The 17572-nt window shown below is 37.9% G+C and overlaps 1 protein-coding gene and 1 long non-coding RNA gene across 3 annotated transcripts in view; one reads left to right on the top strand and one right to left on the bottom strand.

Moving 5' to 3' along the window:
* SLC38A11 (solute carrier family 38 member 11) overlaps positions 1 to 17572 on the top strand; it is a 56799-nt gene that overhangs the window by 36982 nt on the left and 2245 nt on the right. For both annotated transcript variants that reach the window (XM_025935047.2, XM_086718787.1), the window contains 4 exons: positions 1957 to 2027; positions 2708 to 2869; positions 6131 to 6243; positions 9093 to 9224. In XM_025935047.2, coding sequence (XP_025790832.2) covers positions 1957 to 2027; positions 2708 to 2869; positions 6131 to 6243; positions 9093 to 9224 — 478 coding nt within the window. The remainder of the gene's footprint in view (positions 1 to 1956; positions 2028 to 2707; positions 2870 to 6130; positions 6244 to 9092; positions 9225 to 17572) is intronic.
* The window catches only part of LOC147578509 (uncharacterized), a 54558-nt gene continuing 52650 nt past the window's right edge, over positions 15665 to 17572 (bottom strand). Inside the window, exon 6 of the long non-coding RNA XR_015255279.1 lies at positions 15665 to 17054. This is a non-coding gene — a long non-coding RNA (uncharacterized LOC147578509). The remainder of the gene's footprint in view (positions 17055 to 17572) is intronic.

Below are 17572 nucleotides of genomic sequence, written 5' to 3'. Positions count from 1 at the left end.
ACCATCATCTGTACTGAAGGGAAAAATGAGTTGTATTATCCATGTGCAAATACAGCAAGAGAAAGTAGATATTTTACAACCTATTAAAAAGTTTAAAATCTTCCAAGTTTCTGTAATTTTTGTTGGTTTTAAAAATTTTTATTGTTTATGTATTTTTGAGAGAGATAGAGAGACAGAGCATGAGCAGGGAAGGGGCAGAGAGAGGGAGACCCAGAATCCGAAGCAGGCTCCAGGCTCCAAGCTGTCAGCACAGAGCTCGACTCCCAACTCACGAGCCGCGAGATCATGACCTGAACTGAAGTCGGACGCTTAACCAACTGAGCCACCCAGGCACCCCCAAGTTTCTGTAATTTTTAGTGCTGCTTTTCTACATTGTTTTTTAAAGACCATGGACAAACTATGTATTTTTCCATGTTAACGTTGGAATTTGACAGGTACTCTGTTCCCAGTCGATGTTCACTGCAGTAAGAACAGTGGAGGCAGCAGGTGGCAGCAGCTCCCACTCAAAAAACTGGGAATCACGGCAAGCCATGTAACAGCCTGAGGCCTCCCTTGTAGGCTAGCTAGTTCTTTTGTGTAACTGCTCATTTCAAATATGGGGGGAAATCGATATAATGCAGAAATCCCACTAACTTTGACAAAGCAAATGAGACTTTTTTGTGTGCCTATTTTACGCAGAGAATGAATAACAAATTTATGAATTAGGTGGGTGTACAGCTATTGCCTTTATGCTTTCTACGACCCTCCTTCCTCTCTTCCCCTCTTCTGTCCTAGTGTATTCTTTTGGGTTTCACTCAAGCCTTTCCTTTTTCAGGGAAGCCGGACATCTTTTAACATTTCCCTACATTTTATTAAATGACAATGAATTACAATAATAATAAGCTGATAATATTAGTGACCACTTATTGAACACATTATATGTAAGGCTCTCTTCCAGAAGACTTACATATTTTATCTCATTTAGTTCACACAATCATTCAATGGAGTAGTTACTACTATTATTATCCACATTTTATAGACATCAAAGCTGAAATGCAGAAAGGTTAATAACTTGCCTAGGGTCACCCAACTAATAGGTAGAAGTGGCTAGAAGACTAATACCAGCTATCTGACCTTGGAACCTAGGCTCTTCACCATTATTCGGGGATATGTTAACCAGGAGACCCATCTCTACCAATAGACAGACTGACAAATATTTTAATTACGCTAAGGAATAGGGCAATTTAAAGTTCATATATTCCAAAACGTCTTTGAGAAGTACTTCCACAGGTAAGAATTTGAGGCCACTGACAGTTCACTATGAAAGCGATGGGCAGCAAATCTCAACTTCTTCACTTACTATCTGTGGAAGCTTGACAAGTTACACCACCACCCAGAGCTTAACTTTCCTAATGTATTAAATGGTGACAGTAACTCTTGAGTGTTATTATGAAGATTGAGATATCATAGGATAGCTCCCAGAATACAGTTAAGTACATCCTCAATTAATATTAATTCATGTCCACCTTCTTGAGTAAACTGTACTGCCAACTATGGATTTCCCTTGGGTAGGATGAGCCTGGAGAATGAGTTAAAGGGGAATGAAGGGAAGTATTCATTAACTGAGGAAGAACATTGCATTATGAATTTTTGTATTTCCCTCAGTGAGTATCTTAAATGATGAGTGCATAACCAATGTATCTTGTTAAGTTGATGACTAAATAAAGTCACAAAATTAAGTAGTCAGTGGATATTTTATGTATGTACAGTCTTTTCAAGCATTTGACATGCATTTTAGAGGACCAAGGTTACCATTACATTCATGTTCCTGAGAAATTATTCACAATTAAGGAAGATTAATGGGAGCCCCTTATTAATTTCTGACTCAGTTTTTATTGTGACAGCATTTTGTGTTCTCTGATATGCTTAGGCTTGTGTTTGTTTGATCATTCATTAAATACCTGATTTATCTTCTAGACCAAAAACAGAAGATGCCTGGGTATTTGCAAAGCCCAACGCCATTCAGGCTGTTGGTGTTATGTCGTTTGGTGAGTATATGGTTTCAAAGGCCCTTTCTCAATATGGAGGCTTCTGTATAATGAAAAAAACGTTTCGTATTTGTGTCTGGAGAGCAGATGTCCTAAGTTTTAGACTTCCTATTAGCAGCATATGATCTAGTTTGTGCCAACATAAAATTAGGCTCAAACTTTTCTCACTCATCACTAAAGTTTGATTTAATTTGGACAAGTCTCTTCTTCATGCAGACAACTCATTAAAGTCATCTTGTTTCTTAACTTGAAAATCGAGCAAGTGTTGTTATGTGCTTCTTCAAAACCTTGCACACAAAGTATTACAAATTGGCCAGATGTCTAAAGCTACTCTGTTATATCCCAGATTGGAAAAGAAGCCATGGACTGGAAATATAGTGTTGTTTAGATTTCCCGTAAAACTGGAAGGCCAGTAGGAAATGGAAAATAGTAGAGAAAAGTTGGATAGGCCTGGTTTATAACAAGAGTGACATGAAGAGACTACATAAGCCTAATGTGAGTGAAATTTCTCATTCCTAAAGCCGTTAGAAAGTTATTTTCTGACATAGCTAGTAAATTAATGTATTTGAACTTCAGTAGCATTCCAAAACCATATACATCTCCGAATTTTCAGAAGAAAAAGAGAACCTTAGTGTTTGTTTCAATGACGCTCATTTTGTTTTGTTTGTTTTGTTTTGCAGCATTTATTTGCCACCATAACTGCTTCTTAGTTTATGGTTCTTTGGAAGATCCCACAGTAGCTAAGTGGTCCCGCATCATCCACGTCTCCACCTTGGCTTCTGTATTGATCAGTATTCTCTTTTCTACATGTGGATACTTGACATTTACTGGCTACACCCAAGGTAAAATGAGAGATTCAGTCTCATCATATTTTGCTATTCACATGGAGTGGTTCTGTCACTTCTCATTTTGGGTACAATTATACCTAATGTTCTACTCCGAAGTATCACTAATCTCTTCTGCCCATTCTCTCCTCAACCTTCCTGCCTCTACTGTTTCTGTTTTGTGATTCTCTCCCTTTTAAACTGCTAAACTTATTTCTGTAGTTCATTCTCTCTCTTCTTCCATGCTTTCACTTAAAAGCACTTGAATTCTGGCTTCCCTCCCCACTACCCCCTGCAGCTTCACTTTCAGCAATATCAGTATCTTTCTGCTCTTCAAAGTGAATAATCTTCTTGGTTCTGATTCTCATGCACCTCTGTGAGTCACTTAACGGTTCTGAACATCCTGTCTTTTCTCCCATAGGAGAAGGAGCACCATCATATCATCATTCACTCTGTTCATATTTTTTTTTACTCCCGGAGTGATTGCTCTCTGCTTTTTCCTACCTTCTTTCCCCTTCTCCCCCCACCCACCCCCTCCATTAACTGGCTCAGGCAAGTTGCCTTCTTTTCTCTGAACAAATTCTCTGGAGATTGCCCTTGTTTTAAACTCTAGTCCAGACCTATCCTTTCATTTCCAGTCTCTTGCCTGCAGGACCTACCTATTTAGTTGTCCTGTTCTTACCTTAAACACAGAACATCATCTTTCACACAAAACCAGCCCCTCCCCTCCTTCCCTCCTCCCTCAGGGCACCACTCCACACCGAATTTACTTCTCTTTTGCCTGTTCACCCAGGCCCAACAACCGGATGGCTCTCTCTCCTGCTTCCTTTGACCTGTGCATTCACCCCTCCGTGTAGTGTAATATCCAGGGTAATCTGACAGCCCGCTAAATGCTGTGATTCAAACATGTCACAGCTTTTGCAGGTCTATTATCTCATTTGACCTTGAAACAACCCTATGAAGGTAAGTGGAATAACTAGTTTTACCCCCTGCTTAGAACACAAAGAGGTGAAGGAACTTGCCCAAGCTGGATGGTGACAAAGTAGAAAACAAGTTTCCTGACTCCCAGTCCAATTTTCTTTCCATTCTCTCTTGCTGTCTACCCCATTTTGGTCAAGTGTGACCCATTAAAAGCTGTCTCTTATCCTCCAGACCCTCTTCCCTTAGTTGTCAGATGACACTAGGTAGTCTTGAGTGAGTGGTCATTGTTTCAAATAGAGGTTACTGGTGACTATGATGATAGGTGGGCATTTTTCAAATAATGAAAAAAAGTAAAAATGCCTTCAAAACAAAGTGGTTAGTATAATTCCAGTGCCATCAAAAATATAATACAGGCATATGCCATTAGAGTGCAGTAACAAAGTGATCGTGAACATCCTGATAAAAATTGTGTTTCAAAACATTGCCATATATCACTGTTGCTGTATCATTTGCCAAGGTGAATGGCCTGTAGGCTCCAGTCTGTACAAAACCTTGGTTTTTAAATGCCTTCTCTGTAAGACATAAATCCTTTATCTTAGTCACACCTTCCTAATGTTGTTATCAGTGGTAATTGCTTAGATATAATTAAATCTTTATATAACAATATTGACAGGTTGGTTTGGGTTTGGGTTTTTGTGTTTTTTTAACCTAGCTATAATTCCCGAAAATACACTTAGACTCAAGCTGGAATAAGCTGACACTGTTCCTTCAGGCTGTTTCATTTTAGGCAAATCTGGTCTTATCTGTGCACGCTGCGTGCTTCCTTTCTTTTCCCTCTTAGTAGATAAATTTCAGCTTGTGAGGCACTAAGGACTGCAGGTTGCTCTTGACGTTCTAGGCACTTTTGAAAAGGGGCAGGGCCCATTTTGTAGAGAAGATTAGTGAACAGGGACTTTTAGTCCTCTTTCTCAGAATGGTGGAACCTTTTCAGTCAACCTTGAAACAGGCCTCTGCCACGACTGCTCTGTGGTTTAATCCCTTCTGCCCTAAGGGACACTAGACAGGAATGTGCATTTGTTCTAATTGACAGGAGGAGGGGAGAAGAGTCATTAGAGTCTTGGCAGAGCCAAGTCATTTAGCTTTTTAAAGAAAAAAAAAAAGGACAGAAATACAGTTTTGTTTTCTTTTTAAACAGTATGGTAGTGTGTGACTTTGATCTGATATCCTGTTCAGTCTAATTGGAAAACGTGACCAAAATTTTAAAATGTAAGCATGTTATATTTAGGAAATGAACAGGCCCAAATATTGTTTGTTTCAGTTCTGGGAAGCCTTTTGCTGCCATGACTTCTGGGCCCTCGTTAGATCCCTCCATTTCTTCATAGATGTCTGAGAAAAGACAGTGTCGAAATAGGAATTGGTCCGGGGCGCCTGGGTGGTTCAGTCAGCTAAAGCGTCCAACTTCCGCTCAGGTCACCATCTCACGGTTCGTGAGTTCAAGCCCCGTGTTGGGCTCTGTGCTGACAGCTCCGTCTGTGTCTCCCTCTCTCTCTGCCCCTCCCCCGTGTGCATGCTGTCTGTCTCTCTCTCTCTCTGTCTCTCTCTGTCTCTCTCAAAATATATAAACATTAAAATTTAAAAAAAAGAATTGGTTCAAGGTGTACATGGTCCATTGTTTAGTGTGGAACTAATTAGATATAATGCTTTTCCTCAGAAATAACCATATTTCCACACTTTTAAATCAGTGCTCTTACACCAAGGGTGATCCGATACCATGAAAGGTAAATTCTTGCTGTGACAGGGGGTTTGTGATTGAACCCTATAGCGTGGTCTACAGGAAATTCAGCTCCCCAGATGTACTGGTCTACTCTTCCTTTCAGGATTGCCCTTGATCTAAGAATAACATTTCAAAAGGAAATTTGTTTATTTTAACATACTTTTTTTTTTTTTTAATAACGAAGTCAGTTATTTACCAGAAACAAAGACCAGAAGCAAGTTTATAAAACCAGTGTACAAGAATTTAGGGAGTTGATTCAGGTGTCAGAAGACAATGGATAAAAGTATTTTTCAGATGTTGATACAAATTTAAGGCACATCTACTAAAAACAAACAATGAGAGTAAGGGAAAAACTACTAGTTATAAAATCATCTTCAAGTTGGCACAGGTACTAGTTTTAATATCAGTCAATAATTATAGAGTTATCGAATGCAACCACGCTATATTTAGACTTGGCAGTCTGTTCCATTGATTAAATGAAGTTTCTGCAGCTTGACTTACATGATAAATACCCATTATCTGATTTGTTAGGTGTTTATCTCAAATATTCAGTTGAAATAAATCTATTTTATATTATTCTCTAGGAGACTTATTCGAAAACTATTGCAGAAACGATGACCTGGTCACATTTGGAAGGTTCTGTTATGGAGTTACTGTCATTTCAACGTACCCAATTGAATGCTTTGTGACTAGAGAGGTAAGCACAGTTCCTTTCCAACACTTTATCTAGTTGATCCCTCTACTACGTTTAATTCAGGAAGACTTGTAAATAATTTAATTCTGCAAATTTGCAAGTGCACGATGAGGAACAGAAGTTATAAAATTTTCTTTTTCAACCAGTGTGAAGAGAATTGCATACTCAAATGCTTACAAGTTATTTTTTTCTAAAACTGGATTTGAAGATCACGTTTGGTGGTTTAGTTTATATTAGCATAAGTATAAATATTTATACAACTGCATTCCAAAATGAATGCCAGCCTTTAATAGGGCCAAACTAAGTTGTTTTTCCTTAAAAACATTCTTACAGAGAAATTAAGTACTGAGATTTAAAACATGTTTTACAGAATTGTCCTTTTGCTAAGATTGTTTTAGAAGTCAACATGTATTCAGGCACCTTGGAATTTTGATCAGTTGTGTTATTTTTAAAAAATGAAAATATCTTACTGTACATGGAAAACCAAAATCAATTTAAGCCATTAGTTTTACAGATATATTTCATTTATATATTTATCCAAGTATATTTATCTCTATTTTACACCATGTAAAATGATAGAGATGGTATATTACACATATATGTTTTTGTGATGTATTTGTACTATATATATATATATATATATATATATATATATATATATATGTGGATTTGTGAAGGATGATTAAGTGAAAAAAGAACTCACTCTTTTTGTGTAAACTTGGATGACATGGCTTGTTGGGAATCCCTTATACAGTCAGCGAAAAATCCACTGTACAAGTCAGCAGAAAAACATGATCCTGTTTCACAGTGGTTCTTTCAGCAATCACACTGAAAAGGGCTTAGTTTTAGGATCTATTCCTAGAGGCTGTTTACACAGTGCGCCATGTGAATGGGTCTAATGTGTGAAGTGAAATGCCTAAACGCCACAGAGCTTTAAATACGCTAACTGATCGGCTGGCTTCTAGAGGAAGACCAGTGCCTACCTTACGCCTTTTCTGGGGTAAGGAACTGCTCAGGGAAATGGAATAAGGAAATATTAAGCACTATGTATGTCCTTTACAATTAGCACTTGTCCTCACTTACAAATGTGTAAATCACAAGCCCGTTCTCCAACTTGAATATAAGAGAGAAGTATACTGAACTTTACTTTTATGAAGATTTTTTAAAATCTAAGAGCCTGTAAGGTATTTGCTGTTGTTGGATGCAGGAAATGGTTTTATTTTAGCTTCTGCCCAGTACTTTGGGTTCAAATCTGATCTCTAGATCAGCAGTAACAGATGGTACATTCTCGTGTGGTTTCTGGTGAACTGCTTATGGACCATCTGAGTCACTCCACCTGCACAGCTTATGTCTTCAGTACTTGGAACTTGTGTTTCCTCTCTAGCTGCCATGACAGGAAGACAGAACTAAATCAAGATCTCTGCCATGGTAGCAAATACGAGGCAGAGGAACCTCAGATATACTTCATTCATTCACTTCCTTTTTCTCTCTCCTCTGTCTACACACACACACACACACACACACACACACACACACACACACACAGTCAAAGCCATTTCTATTCATAGGTTAAGTAGCCAGCCACATAAAAGGATGCCAGAAAGCCTGCCCAGACCCCTAATGAATGTCTCTCACTAGCCTGCTGCACTTTCTACTCTTAGAATTTTGTCAGAGGCATCTACAAGAATGAATTTTAAATATTTGGAAAAACATTACCAATTGTAAAACCATAAATAAGTAAAAGTTATTAGTATCCCCATTAATTATTAGCAGAGTTATGGCCGTATCCAGTCTGTGGGGAATGCTACTTATCTAGGAATATTACTTAGTACAGCTTGGAGGGTTGGCTTCATTAAGACTTTCTAGGGGCGCCTGGGTGGCTCAGTCGGTTACGCATCCGACTTTGGCTCAGGTCATGATCTCACAGTGCGTAAGTTTGAGCCCCGCGTCGGGCTTGTGCTGACAGCTCAGAGCCTGGAGCCTGCTTCAGATTCTGTGTCTCCTTCTCTCTCTCTCCCCTTCCTCCGCTCATGCTCTGTCTCTCTCTGTCTCAAAAACAAATAAACATTTAAAAAAAATTTAAAAAAAAAAAAGAATTTCTAGCATCTGACCTTCTACCATTTTCAACTCTTGTCTCAGAGGTTCCCTTGCACAGAGTCAACCCTGTTCAGACTGTCTCCTCCTTGTCTCCCATAGGTATCTTTCCTGTTCTTCTTACCTCTTTTGCTCTTTTCACATTGTTGCCTCAGTCTGTAATTCTGCTCTAAATCCTACCCGTGTTTCAAACCCTATCTCAAGCCAAGGTCAGACAGGCATATTTCAGAATTGCTGTAGAGCCAATTACTCTCTAAGAAAGATGGATCTAAGTAACTAAAGCTCTTTCTGTTCTAAATTCTATTTGATTATTTTATCCAGTCATAAATTGATCACTATTTGCTTTTTTAGATGGGTTGAATCTCTACAATCTACTTTCATTCAAATAATCTAAATAGCATCTGTAGTTTCTGTTAGTGGCAGCCTTATTGAACTCATACTTTTTAAGGTAACTTCCCAACATCATTCTTACACTTAAGAAATAGGTTTTTTTCATACATTATTATACCATGTTCTGAGGCTGTAAGATAACCTACTGCCTATATAATAATTCAACAAAGAATATTTGTTGTTGAAATGTGTATGCATATGTGTGTAAGTACTTCAGAAATATAGGATGTTCATATGGCTTAAGATTTGATTGATTGCCTTACTGGTAGTGTTTTATATAGTCCTAAATGCTATAATATGATATACTTACTTAATAAGTCCTCCATGCCTCTGAGAACCCCTCTCTAAATAATGTGTTTATTTGGCAGGTAGTTGCCAATGTGTTTTTTGGTGGGAATCTTTCATTGGTCTTCCACATTATTGTAACAGTGGTTATCATTACCATAGCCATGTTTGTGTCATTGCTGATTGATTGCCTTGGAATAGTTTTAGAGCTCAATGTAAGTACAATTAAAATTTACACCTTTTATCCTAAAAATAAAAATCTCTTTAAAAAGAATGTTTACATTTAACAAAGGTTCTATTTTCCTTAACAAAGGTTGCACTTTCTGAAATGGAATGAAAATGTGTTCATTATGTTATAATAAATATTAGAGTGATGATATTGTCTACTTTATAGAACTATATACTTTTTTAAACATTTACTGCTTTTTTTTTTTTATTTTCAGAGGGAGAGAGTGGGGAAGGGGCAGAGAAAGAGGGAGAGAGAGAATCCCTAGGAGGCTCCATGCTGCCAGCACAGAGCCTGATGTGGGGCTTGAACTCATAAACCATGAAATCACAACCTGAGCTAAAATCAAGAATCAGATGCTTAACCGATTGAGCCATCCATGCACCCCTATAGGACTATATACTTTTAGAGCAGTGGTTCTCCAGTGGGGGAAATTTTTCCTTACCCAGCAAACATTTTTGGTTGTCACAGTTGGGTATGTGGGTATCACTGGCATCTATTGGGCAAGGTCTAGGGATGCTGCCAAAGACTCCACAATGCACAGGACAGCCCCCATCATAAAGAATTACCCAATCCAAAGTGTCAGTTGTGCTGAGGTTGAGACACCCTGGTTTGGAGCACTTTTTCATATTTTATTTTCTTTTTTTTAAATGTCTATTTACTTACTTAGAGAGAGGGAGGGAGAGAGAACGAGTGGGGCAGAGACAGAGAGAAAGAGAGAGAGAGAGAGAGAGAGAGAGAGAGAGAGAGAGAGAGAGAGAGAAAGAATCCCAAGCAGTCTCCACACGGAGCCTGACACAGGGCTTAATCCCATGGCAGTGAGATCATGACCTGAGCCAATATCACGAATCAGATGCTTAACCCACTGAGCCACCCACGCGCCCCTCATATTTAATTTTCTGTAATAAATAAACATTACCAGGGGGCCTGGGTGGCTCAGTCGGTTGAGCATCCGACTTTGGTTCAGGTCATGATCTCATAGTTTGTGAGTTTGAGCCCCACATCGAGCTCTGCACTGAAAATGCAGAGCCTGCTTGGGATTCTCTCTCTTCTGCTCACTCTCTACCCCTTGCTTGCTCTCTCGCATCTTCTCTCTCTCTCACACAAAAATAAATACACATTTAAAAAATATTACTAAAATAACTATATATTACGTGGATCTGGAAGTTCCCTTGTTAAGTAAGAGTAGGTCTAGAGAGATTCATTAAATATGTGTGAATGAAGAGTTATACCCCACATTCACTTACCACAGCCCAAGTTCTTTTTCTTTAACATATTTTTTTTTCCTTCTCTAGACCTTTCCCTTGTAATCTGTACTGCCATCTCCCAAATCTAGGTGCTTGTGATACCACATCTGAATTAATACTGGTTTTTTGCCTCAACTAGCACATATTTAAGTTCTGCTTCCAGTGTATCATAATAATGCTTAAAAATGTCTACTTTCCTACCAGAGCAGGCATAAATTCTGTTGCCTCTATAATCTGACCCCATGCCTTCTGTGGAAAGTTATTTACCATTTACTTCCCCAAATCAACCCTTAGCTCTAGTCAATCTTATTTTGGGCCTCTGAGTAAGCCATATTAATTCTTTCTTTCATCCTTTGGCTTATATATATTCTTTCCTATAATTATTATTTTCCTTTCATTTCCATCCAAATATCACAAAGATTTAAGATCTAGTGCAACTTCTAATTCATGTATTTGTTGATCAAATATATATTATTCCTATATAATTGAAATACAGTGATGGGAGGAAATCAGAAAGGATCCATGCTTTCACGGAGCATACAATCTCACAATTAAACATGAAAAGTTCAGCTACTATATAAGTCATGAAGAAGAGAAATGAAAGTAGATGGATTCCCAGAAAACATTTATAAGAAAAGATTGACAGGATTTGGTGACAAAGAGGGATAGAGGGACACATCAAGAATGACTCCTTGGTTCTACTTTGTGGAGCTGGGACAATGATGCCACCTGATGTGAAGTGAATAGAAATGGATCTACCACTTTAGAGTCATTAATCTTCCTCTTCTCCAATCCTTATGGAATTTCTGCTCAGAATCCCACCACTTGGCATTTATTAATTATGCACCACAAGGAGGGCGGACTTGTACAGATGGAATCCCAAGTCATTATTTACTCACTCTATTGAGAGTTGAGGGATAGATGAAGGCATTATTGTCTGTGCAAGACACTGTTCCCTCCAAATGCCATTTGGATTTGAAGTTCCAGACAAAAGCAGTGGAGGATTCAGTTAGTAATACACTACTGGGGATGTTCTTATAGCAGAATATATGAAAAGTAGGGAGTAGGCAGCTTCTCAAAACCACAGGATCCTGGGGAATGATCTATCCCACCAGCAATGGAAAGAAAGCTCATAGGAGAGATACACAAATATTAAAGGTAACTTTCACCTACTTCCCAATTTTGCATAAACCAAAGACTATTAGGTTCATTCAAAATCATTTTATGTTCCAACCTTGATCTATGATCTATGTAAGTGGATGACTACTACCTTAATGCACTAACTTGATTTGTGTATCGTTATCATGTATCGTGTGTTGTTTAAACTGTCTGTAAGCTTGCCTTCCCTACCAGAGAGTAAGTTCTTTGAAGACAAGAATGATACTTAGCTATTTCATCCATCCTCCACAGTATATGGCATAGTACTAAGAACACAGTGCTCAAATTACTTCATGGGCTATTGCCCCTTGGGATCACAGATCAGGAACTATTTCTACAATTGTTCCTGAACATAAGGGGTATTCATCAGCATAGCACCAGGATACTAAGTGTTACCAAAAAATGATGGTATTGACAGTGACATTAATCTTTAATCTGTGCTGAGGATATGATCAACATAATGATCCCCAGGTCTGTTATTTCTTACTTTGTTAGATGTCTCATTTGAATTCATATTTGGTTGTGTGTGGGCTTTTTTAATATTGTAGGATTTTGGTATGAAAAATATGTTTATCAACTGCCTGATCACTTAGTACATGTTGATAGCCTAACTGTTCCCTTTAAGTTAAGCAAGCATATACACATTATTGATTTTTTAGTAATGATCTATTTTTGTAAATTTGACCATAACTTTCTGTTAATTGCTTATCTCCATGATACTTGCACAATAAAATTGTAAGCATTTAATTACATTAAAGAGTACCTATTGTACTTACGTTGAAAATTATTTGCAGTTAAGATAGAATTCTAGTATTGTAGAATAATCAGAGAAGAATATTGGGTGAATGTCTATTATAAGGTCAATATCTGAGCTGGTTTTAGAAAACGTTTTACAGATTTAAAGCATGATTCTAGATCTTTAGCTTTTTAAAAACCTGGTCATATAGTTATTCATAAAAAGACAATTAAAGCAGAGTGCTAAGTTGTCTGTTATGATATACTAAACCCAAGACAATTACACTAGTTTTAAAGAAATGAACCCACAACTATATGGTCAATTAATTTTGACAAATCAGGAAAGAATATCCAATGGGAAAAAGACAGTCTCTTCAACCAATGCTGTTGGGAAAACTGGACAGCAACATGCAGAAGAATGAAACTGGACCACTTTCTTGGTGGACCACACACCAAACAAAAAAATAAGTTCATATTGGATTAAAGACCTAAATGGGAGAGTTGAAACCATAAAAATCCTAGAGGAGAACACAGGTAGTAACCTATTTGATATTTCCCATAGCAACTTCTTTCTAAATATGTCTCCTGAGGCAAGGGAAACAAAAGCAAAAATAAACTATTGGGACTATGTCAAAATAAAATGCTTCTGCACAGTGAAGGGAACAATCAATGGAACTATAAGGCAGCCTACAGAATGGGAGAAGATATTTGCAAATGGCATATCTGATAAAGGGTTCATATCCAACATATATAAAGAACTTATAAAACTCAACACCCCAAAAAATGAATAATACTATTAAAAAACGGGCAGAAGACATATAAATGATGGCCAACAGACACCTGAAAAGATGCTCAACATCACACATCATCAGGAAAATACAAATCAAAACTATAAGGAGATACCACCTCACACCTGTCAGAATGGCTAAAATTAACAACACAGGAAACAGCAGGTGTTGGCGAGAATGTGGAGAAAGGGTAACCCTCTTGGACTATTGGTGGAAACTGGTGCAGCCACTCTAGAAAATAATATGGAGGTTCCTCAAAACATAAAAAATACAACTACCCTATGATCCAGCAATTACACTACTAGGTATTTACCTAAAGAATATAAAAACACTAATTCAAAGGGATTCATGCACCCCAATGTTTATAGCAGCATTATCTACAATAGCCAAATTATGGAAACAGCCCAAGTGTCCATCGACTGATGAATGGATAAAGAAGATATGATATGCATATACAATGGAATATTATGTATCCATAAAAAATAATGAAATCTTGCCATTAGCAATGACATGGATGCAGCTAGAGAGTAGAATGCTAAGTGAAATAAGTCAGAGAAAGACAAATACCATCTGATTTCACTCATATGTGGAATTTAAGAAACAAAACAAGCAAAGAGGAAAAAAGAGGGAGACAAACCAAGAAACAGACTTAACTATAGAGAACACACTGATGGTCACCATAGGGGAGGTGGGCAGGGAATTGGGTTAAATAGGTTATGGAGATTAAGGAGGGCACTTACTGTAATGATCACCTGTGATGTATGGAAGTGTTGAATCACTATATTGTATACCTGAAACTAATATCACACTCTGTTAACCAACTGAAATTTAAATAAAAATTTTAAAAAAGAAAAGCTGAGATGGGCAAAAAAATAAATAAATAAATCATTTTGTGAGAATGTAATAAAATTGAGGATCTCCATTCTTTTACAGATCACCTGAGCATATGTTTTTTCAATCGACAGAAGTCTTTTGGCATGCAGAACATGTGCAGGTCTTTACTCAACTCCCTTCTGTGTGGACATTTGTCATGTTTAATAGAGCCAGATGAGGTGTTATTTCTCTCAATAACTAATGTAGGCTGGACCATGCAACACTTTGGAAGTACCTCAAGTATGCTGTGTTCCACTTCCGAATGACAGTGTGAGCTAATATGTACTGATTATTTACTCTGTACAAAGTGTTTTGCATGCATTATCTTCCTTGATCTGTATTAGTTTTACAGATGAAGAAACTGAGGCACAGAGTGATTAAATAGAGTAATTAAATAGTTCAGGGGTGCCTGGATGGCTCAGTCAGTTAGGCGTCTGACTTTGGCTCAGGTCATGATCTTGCAGTCCGTGAGTTCGAGCCCCGCATTGGGATCTGTGCCGACAGCTTGGAGCCTGGAGCCTGCTTCAGATTCTGTGTCTCCCTCTCTCTCTCTGCCCCTCCTCTGCTCATGCTCTGTCTCTCTCTCTCTCTCAAAAAATAAACATGAAAAAAAATTTTTTTAATAGTTCACACTAGTTGTAAGTGCAGAATCTAAATTTGAACACAGGCTTTCAGACTCTGTAGTCCACATTTTTAAAAAAATTTCCTTTAAATTATGTAAAATCAGTAAGTTCATTTCTCTGTCCACTTTTTTTTTTAATTTTTTAAAAAAAATTTAAATGTTTATTTATATTTGAGAGAGAGACACACACAGAGTATGAGCAGGGGAAGGGCAGAGAGAGAGGGAGAGACAGAATCTGAAGCAGGCTCTGGGCTCTGTGCTGACAGCTCAGAGCCCGATGCGGGGCTCAAACCCACTATCTGTGAGATCATGACCTGAGCCGAAGTCAGACACTCAACCGACTGAGCCACCCAGGCACCCCACTCTATCCATTTTTTAAGTTAAAAATCGATGCACTGAATTTACCTATAAGTGAGGTTAAGAGTAATCCATAATATATATATATATATATATATATATATATATATATATATATATATATATGGTTAGACTTTAATAATGGGTTAAAATAAATACCTGATGAAATAAAATGGGACTGAAAGTTTTCATCTAAATTGATGTTTCACTAATATCTTTTATCTTAGTTAATAATTGTACTTTAAGAATTCTACTGTGGCTTCTGAATCATCACTAAGTAGACTAATGATCTTCACTGATGAGATAATGTAATAGAATCAAACCTTCGGTTTGCAAATTTAGGGAAATGCTGTTACTGTAACTAAAATAATAGAGGATAAATTATTTGGGGTTATATTAGTTATTTAATAAAAAGCAAAACGGGCGCCTGGGTGGCGCAGTCGGTTAAGCGTCCGACTTCAGCCAGGTCACGATCTCGCGGTCCGTGAGTTCGAGCCCCGCGTCGGGCTCTGGGCTGATGGCTCAGAGCCTGGAGCCTGTTTCCGATTCTGTGTCTCCCTCTCTCTCTGCCCCTCCCCCATTCATGCTCTGTCTCTCTCTGTCCCAAAAATAAATAAATGTTGAAAAAAAAAATTAAAAAAAAAATAAAAAGCAAAACCCTATTTAGAGCTTAGCTTCCCTTTTATTACATTGTTTTTATGGCAGTAGACAATAATGACGTATTTTCCAAAGGAAATGCACCCTCAATTTTAAAGGATTCATTTTAGAAGCAAATAAAATAAATATAAGTCCCATTCTTGGTAATAAAAATCCAGCTTCTTGGCACTGATGTTGCTATTAGAGAAAAGAGGTATCTGCAGTAATTGGGCCCTATGGGTTTCTACTTGCAGCAGTACAAAGAGAAAAGATGAAGCAGCTGGGGCCTGTGGCCAGAGTAACCAGCCCAACAAGCATTGTGTACAGCTTAAAGTAGAAGGAAGCAAGCAAGCCAATTACCCAGTGAGAGCCAATGTGGAGAGATACAGTCATCAGGGTGAGCAAGGCATAGTCAGAGCTGCCAAAGACCTCCTGAGCTAGAGAGAATTTCTCTTTAAAGTATAGGAATACATTTCATGAGTCCAAATTGATTATGAAGTAGAAATTCAGAAGACGTATAAGCATTCTTTTGTTTAGTTTTCAGCTTTCTTGCATCATTTCAGAGGTTTCTATTCTGGTAGGAAAATTTAGATACTTTTCCAATTTGAATTGCCAGTGAAAATCATCAACACCTTCTGTCATTTTCTTTCGCAAACTCCAGAATGCCCTGGCGTCAGTTGTGTCATTATCAAAGGATAGTGCTGCCCTGCCTTTATAAATAAGGCTGTATTTTATTGTCCCTTGAAGAGAGACAGACAGAATCCCAAGCAGGCTCTATGCTATCAGCGCAGAGCCCAACATGGGGCTTAAACTCACTAACCGTGAGATCACAACCCGAGTCAAAAATCAAGAGTCGGACACTTAACCAACTGAGCCATCTAGGTGCTTTTTATTCTCCCTTAACGAACAGTTATGATATTTACATCCTGTCAAGCAGTTCCAAAAATTATTCCAAAGCCAGTGGTGTATATCTCACACAAGGCTATATTAAATAGATCAAAGAAGCTGGACGAATTTACAGGGAATAGAGCAGGTGGAACCACTCTGTAATTCTACTGATGGTCTTGGGTCCTAACAACAACCTCTAGCAAGACTGAGCTTTCAAATATTAAGAAAGTAACTGTTTTCTAGACAAGATACCCAAGTGGACTTCTTCCAGTACAAACATCAGCTATATAGTTTTCCCACTAATTGCTACTTTCTCAACTCTTAAGAATTATAACATAAACAGAACACCCATTGCTTTAGACTGCCCAGCAAGTTAGGTTTGGAAAGAGTCCCAAAATGCTGACTGATGACAGCTTCTTAGCAGCAGCTGGTGGCGGTTTTCATCCTGATAGTACTCTCAACACTCCAGATGAACACTCTCAAGTTCCAGATGAATTGGCATTCCCCGTTTGTTCCTATAAAGAGAAGAGACTGTACATATACACATCCCCATACCCACATACATATATTTATATCTTAATTACTTTTTCATTGTTTTCAATTTTTTCTCAAAGAAACCAAAGGGTAATAATTATCATAAACACAGACTGGGTTCTACAGTATTTTTCATAACTTAAAAACATTGTCAGTTTCAGGTGTTATGATACAGCCTAAGGAATCCATAATTCATTCAATTCTTGCCAAATGAAAACTAATTCTTTATATCTGTGTACCTTGGTAGGTACTTATTTTTATGCAGGTTCTATGAATGACAAAATTACAATGTCCTTATATTTTGTATTAGAATACAATGGGGGGGGGCGCCTAGGTGGCTCAGTTGGTCATGCATCCAACTCTTGCTTTCGGCTCAGGTCATGATCTCATGGTTTGTGAGATCGAGCCCTGCCTTGGGCTCTGTGCTGAGTGTGGAACCTGCTTGGTATTCTCTCTCTCCCTCTCCCTTTGCCCCTCCATAGCTCATGCTCAGTCTCTC

Source organism: Puma concolor, chromosome C1 (assembly GCF_028749965.1).
Source record: "Puma concolor isolate L17-30 chromosome C1, mPumCon1.1.hap2, whole genome shotgun sequence".
In the NCBI taxonomy this organism is placed as follows: Eukaryota; Metazoa; Chordata; class Mammalia; order Carnivora; family Felidae; genus Puma; species Puma concolor.
Note: the sequence above shows the minus strand (reverse complement) of the source record. Positions and strands in the feature narration are given on the sequence as shown.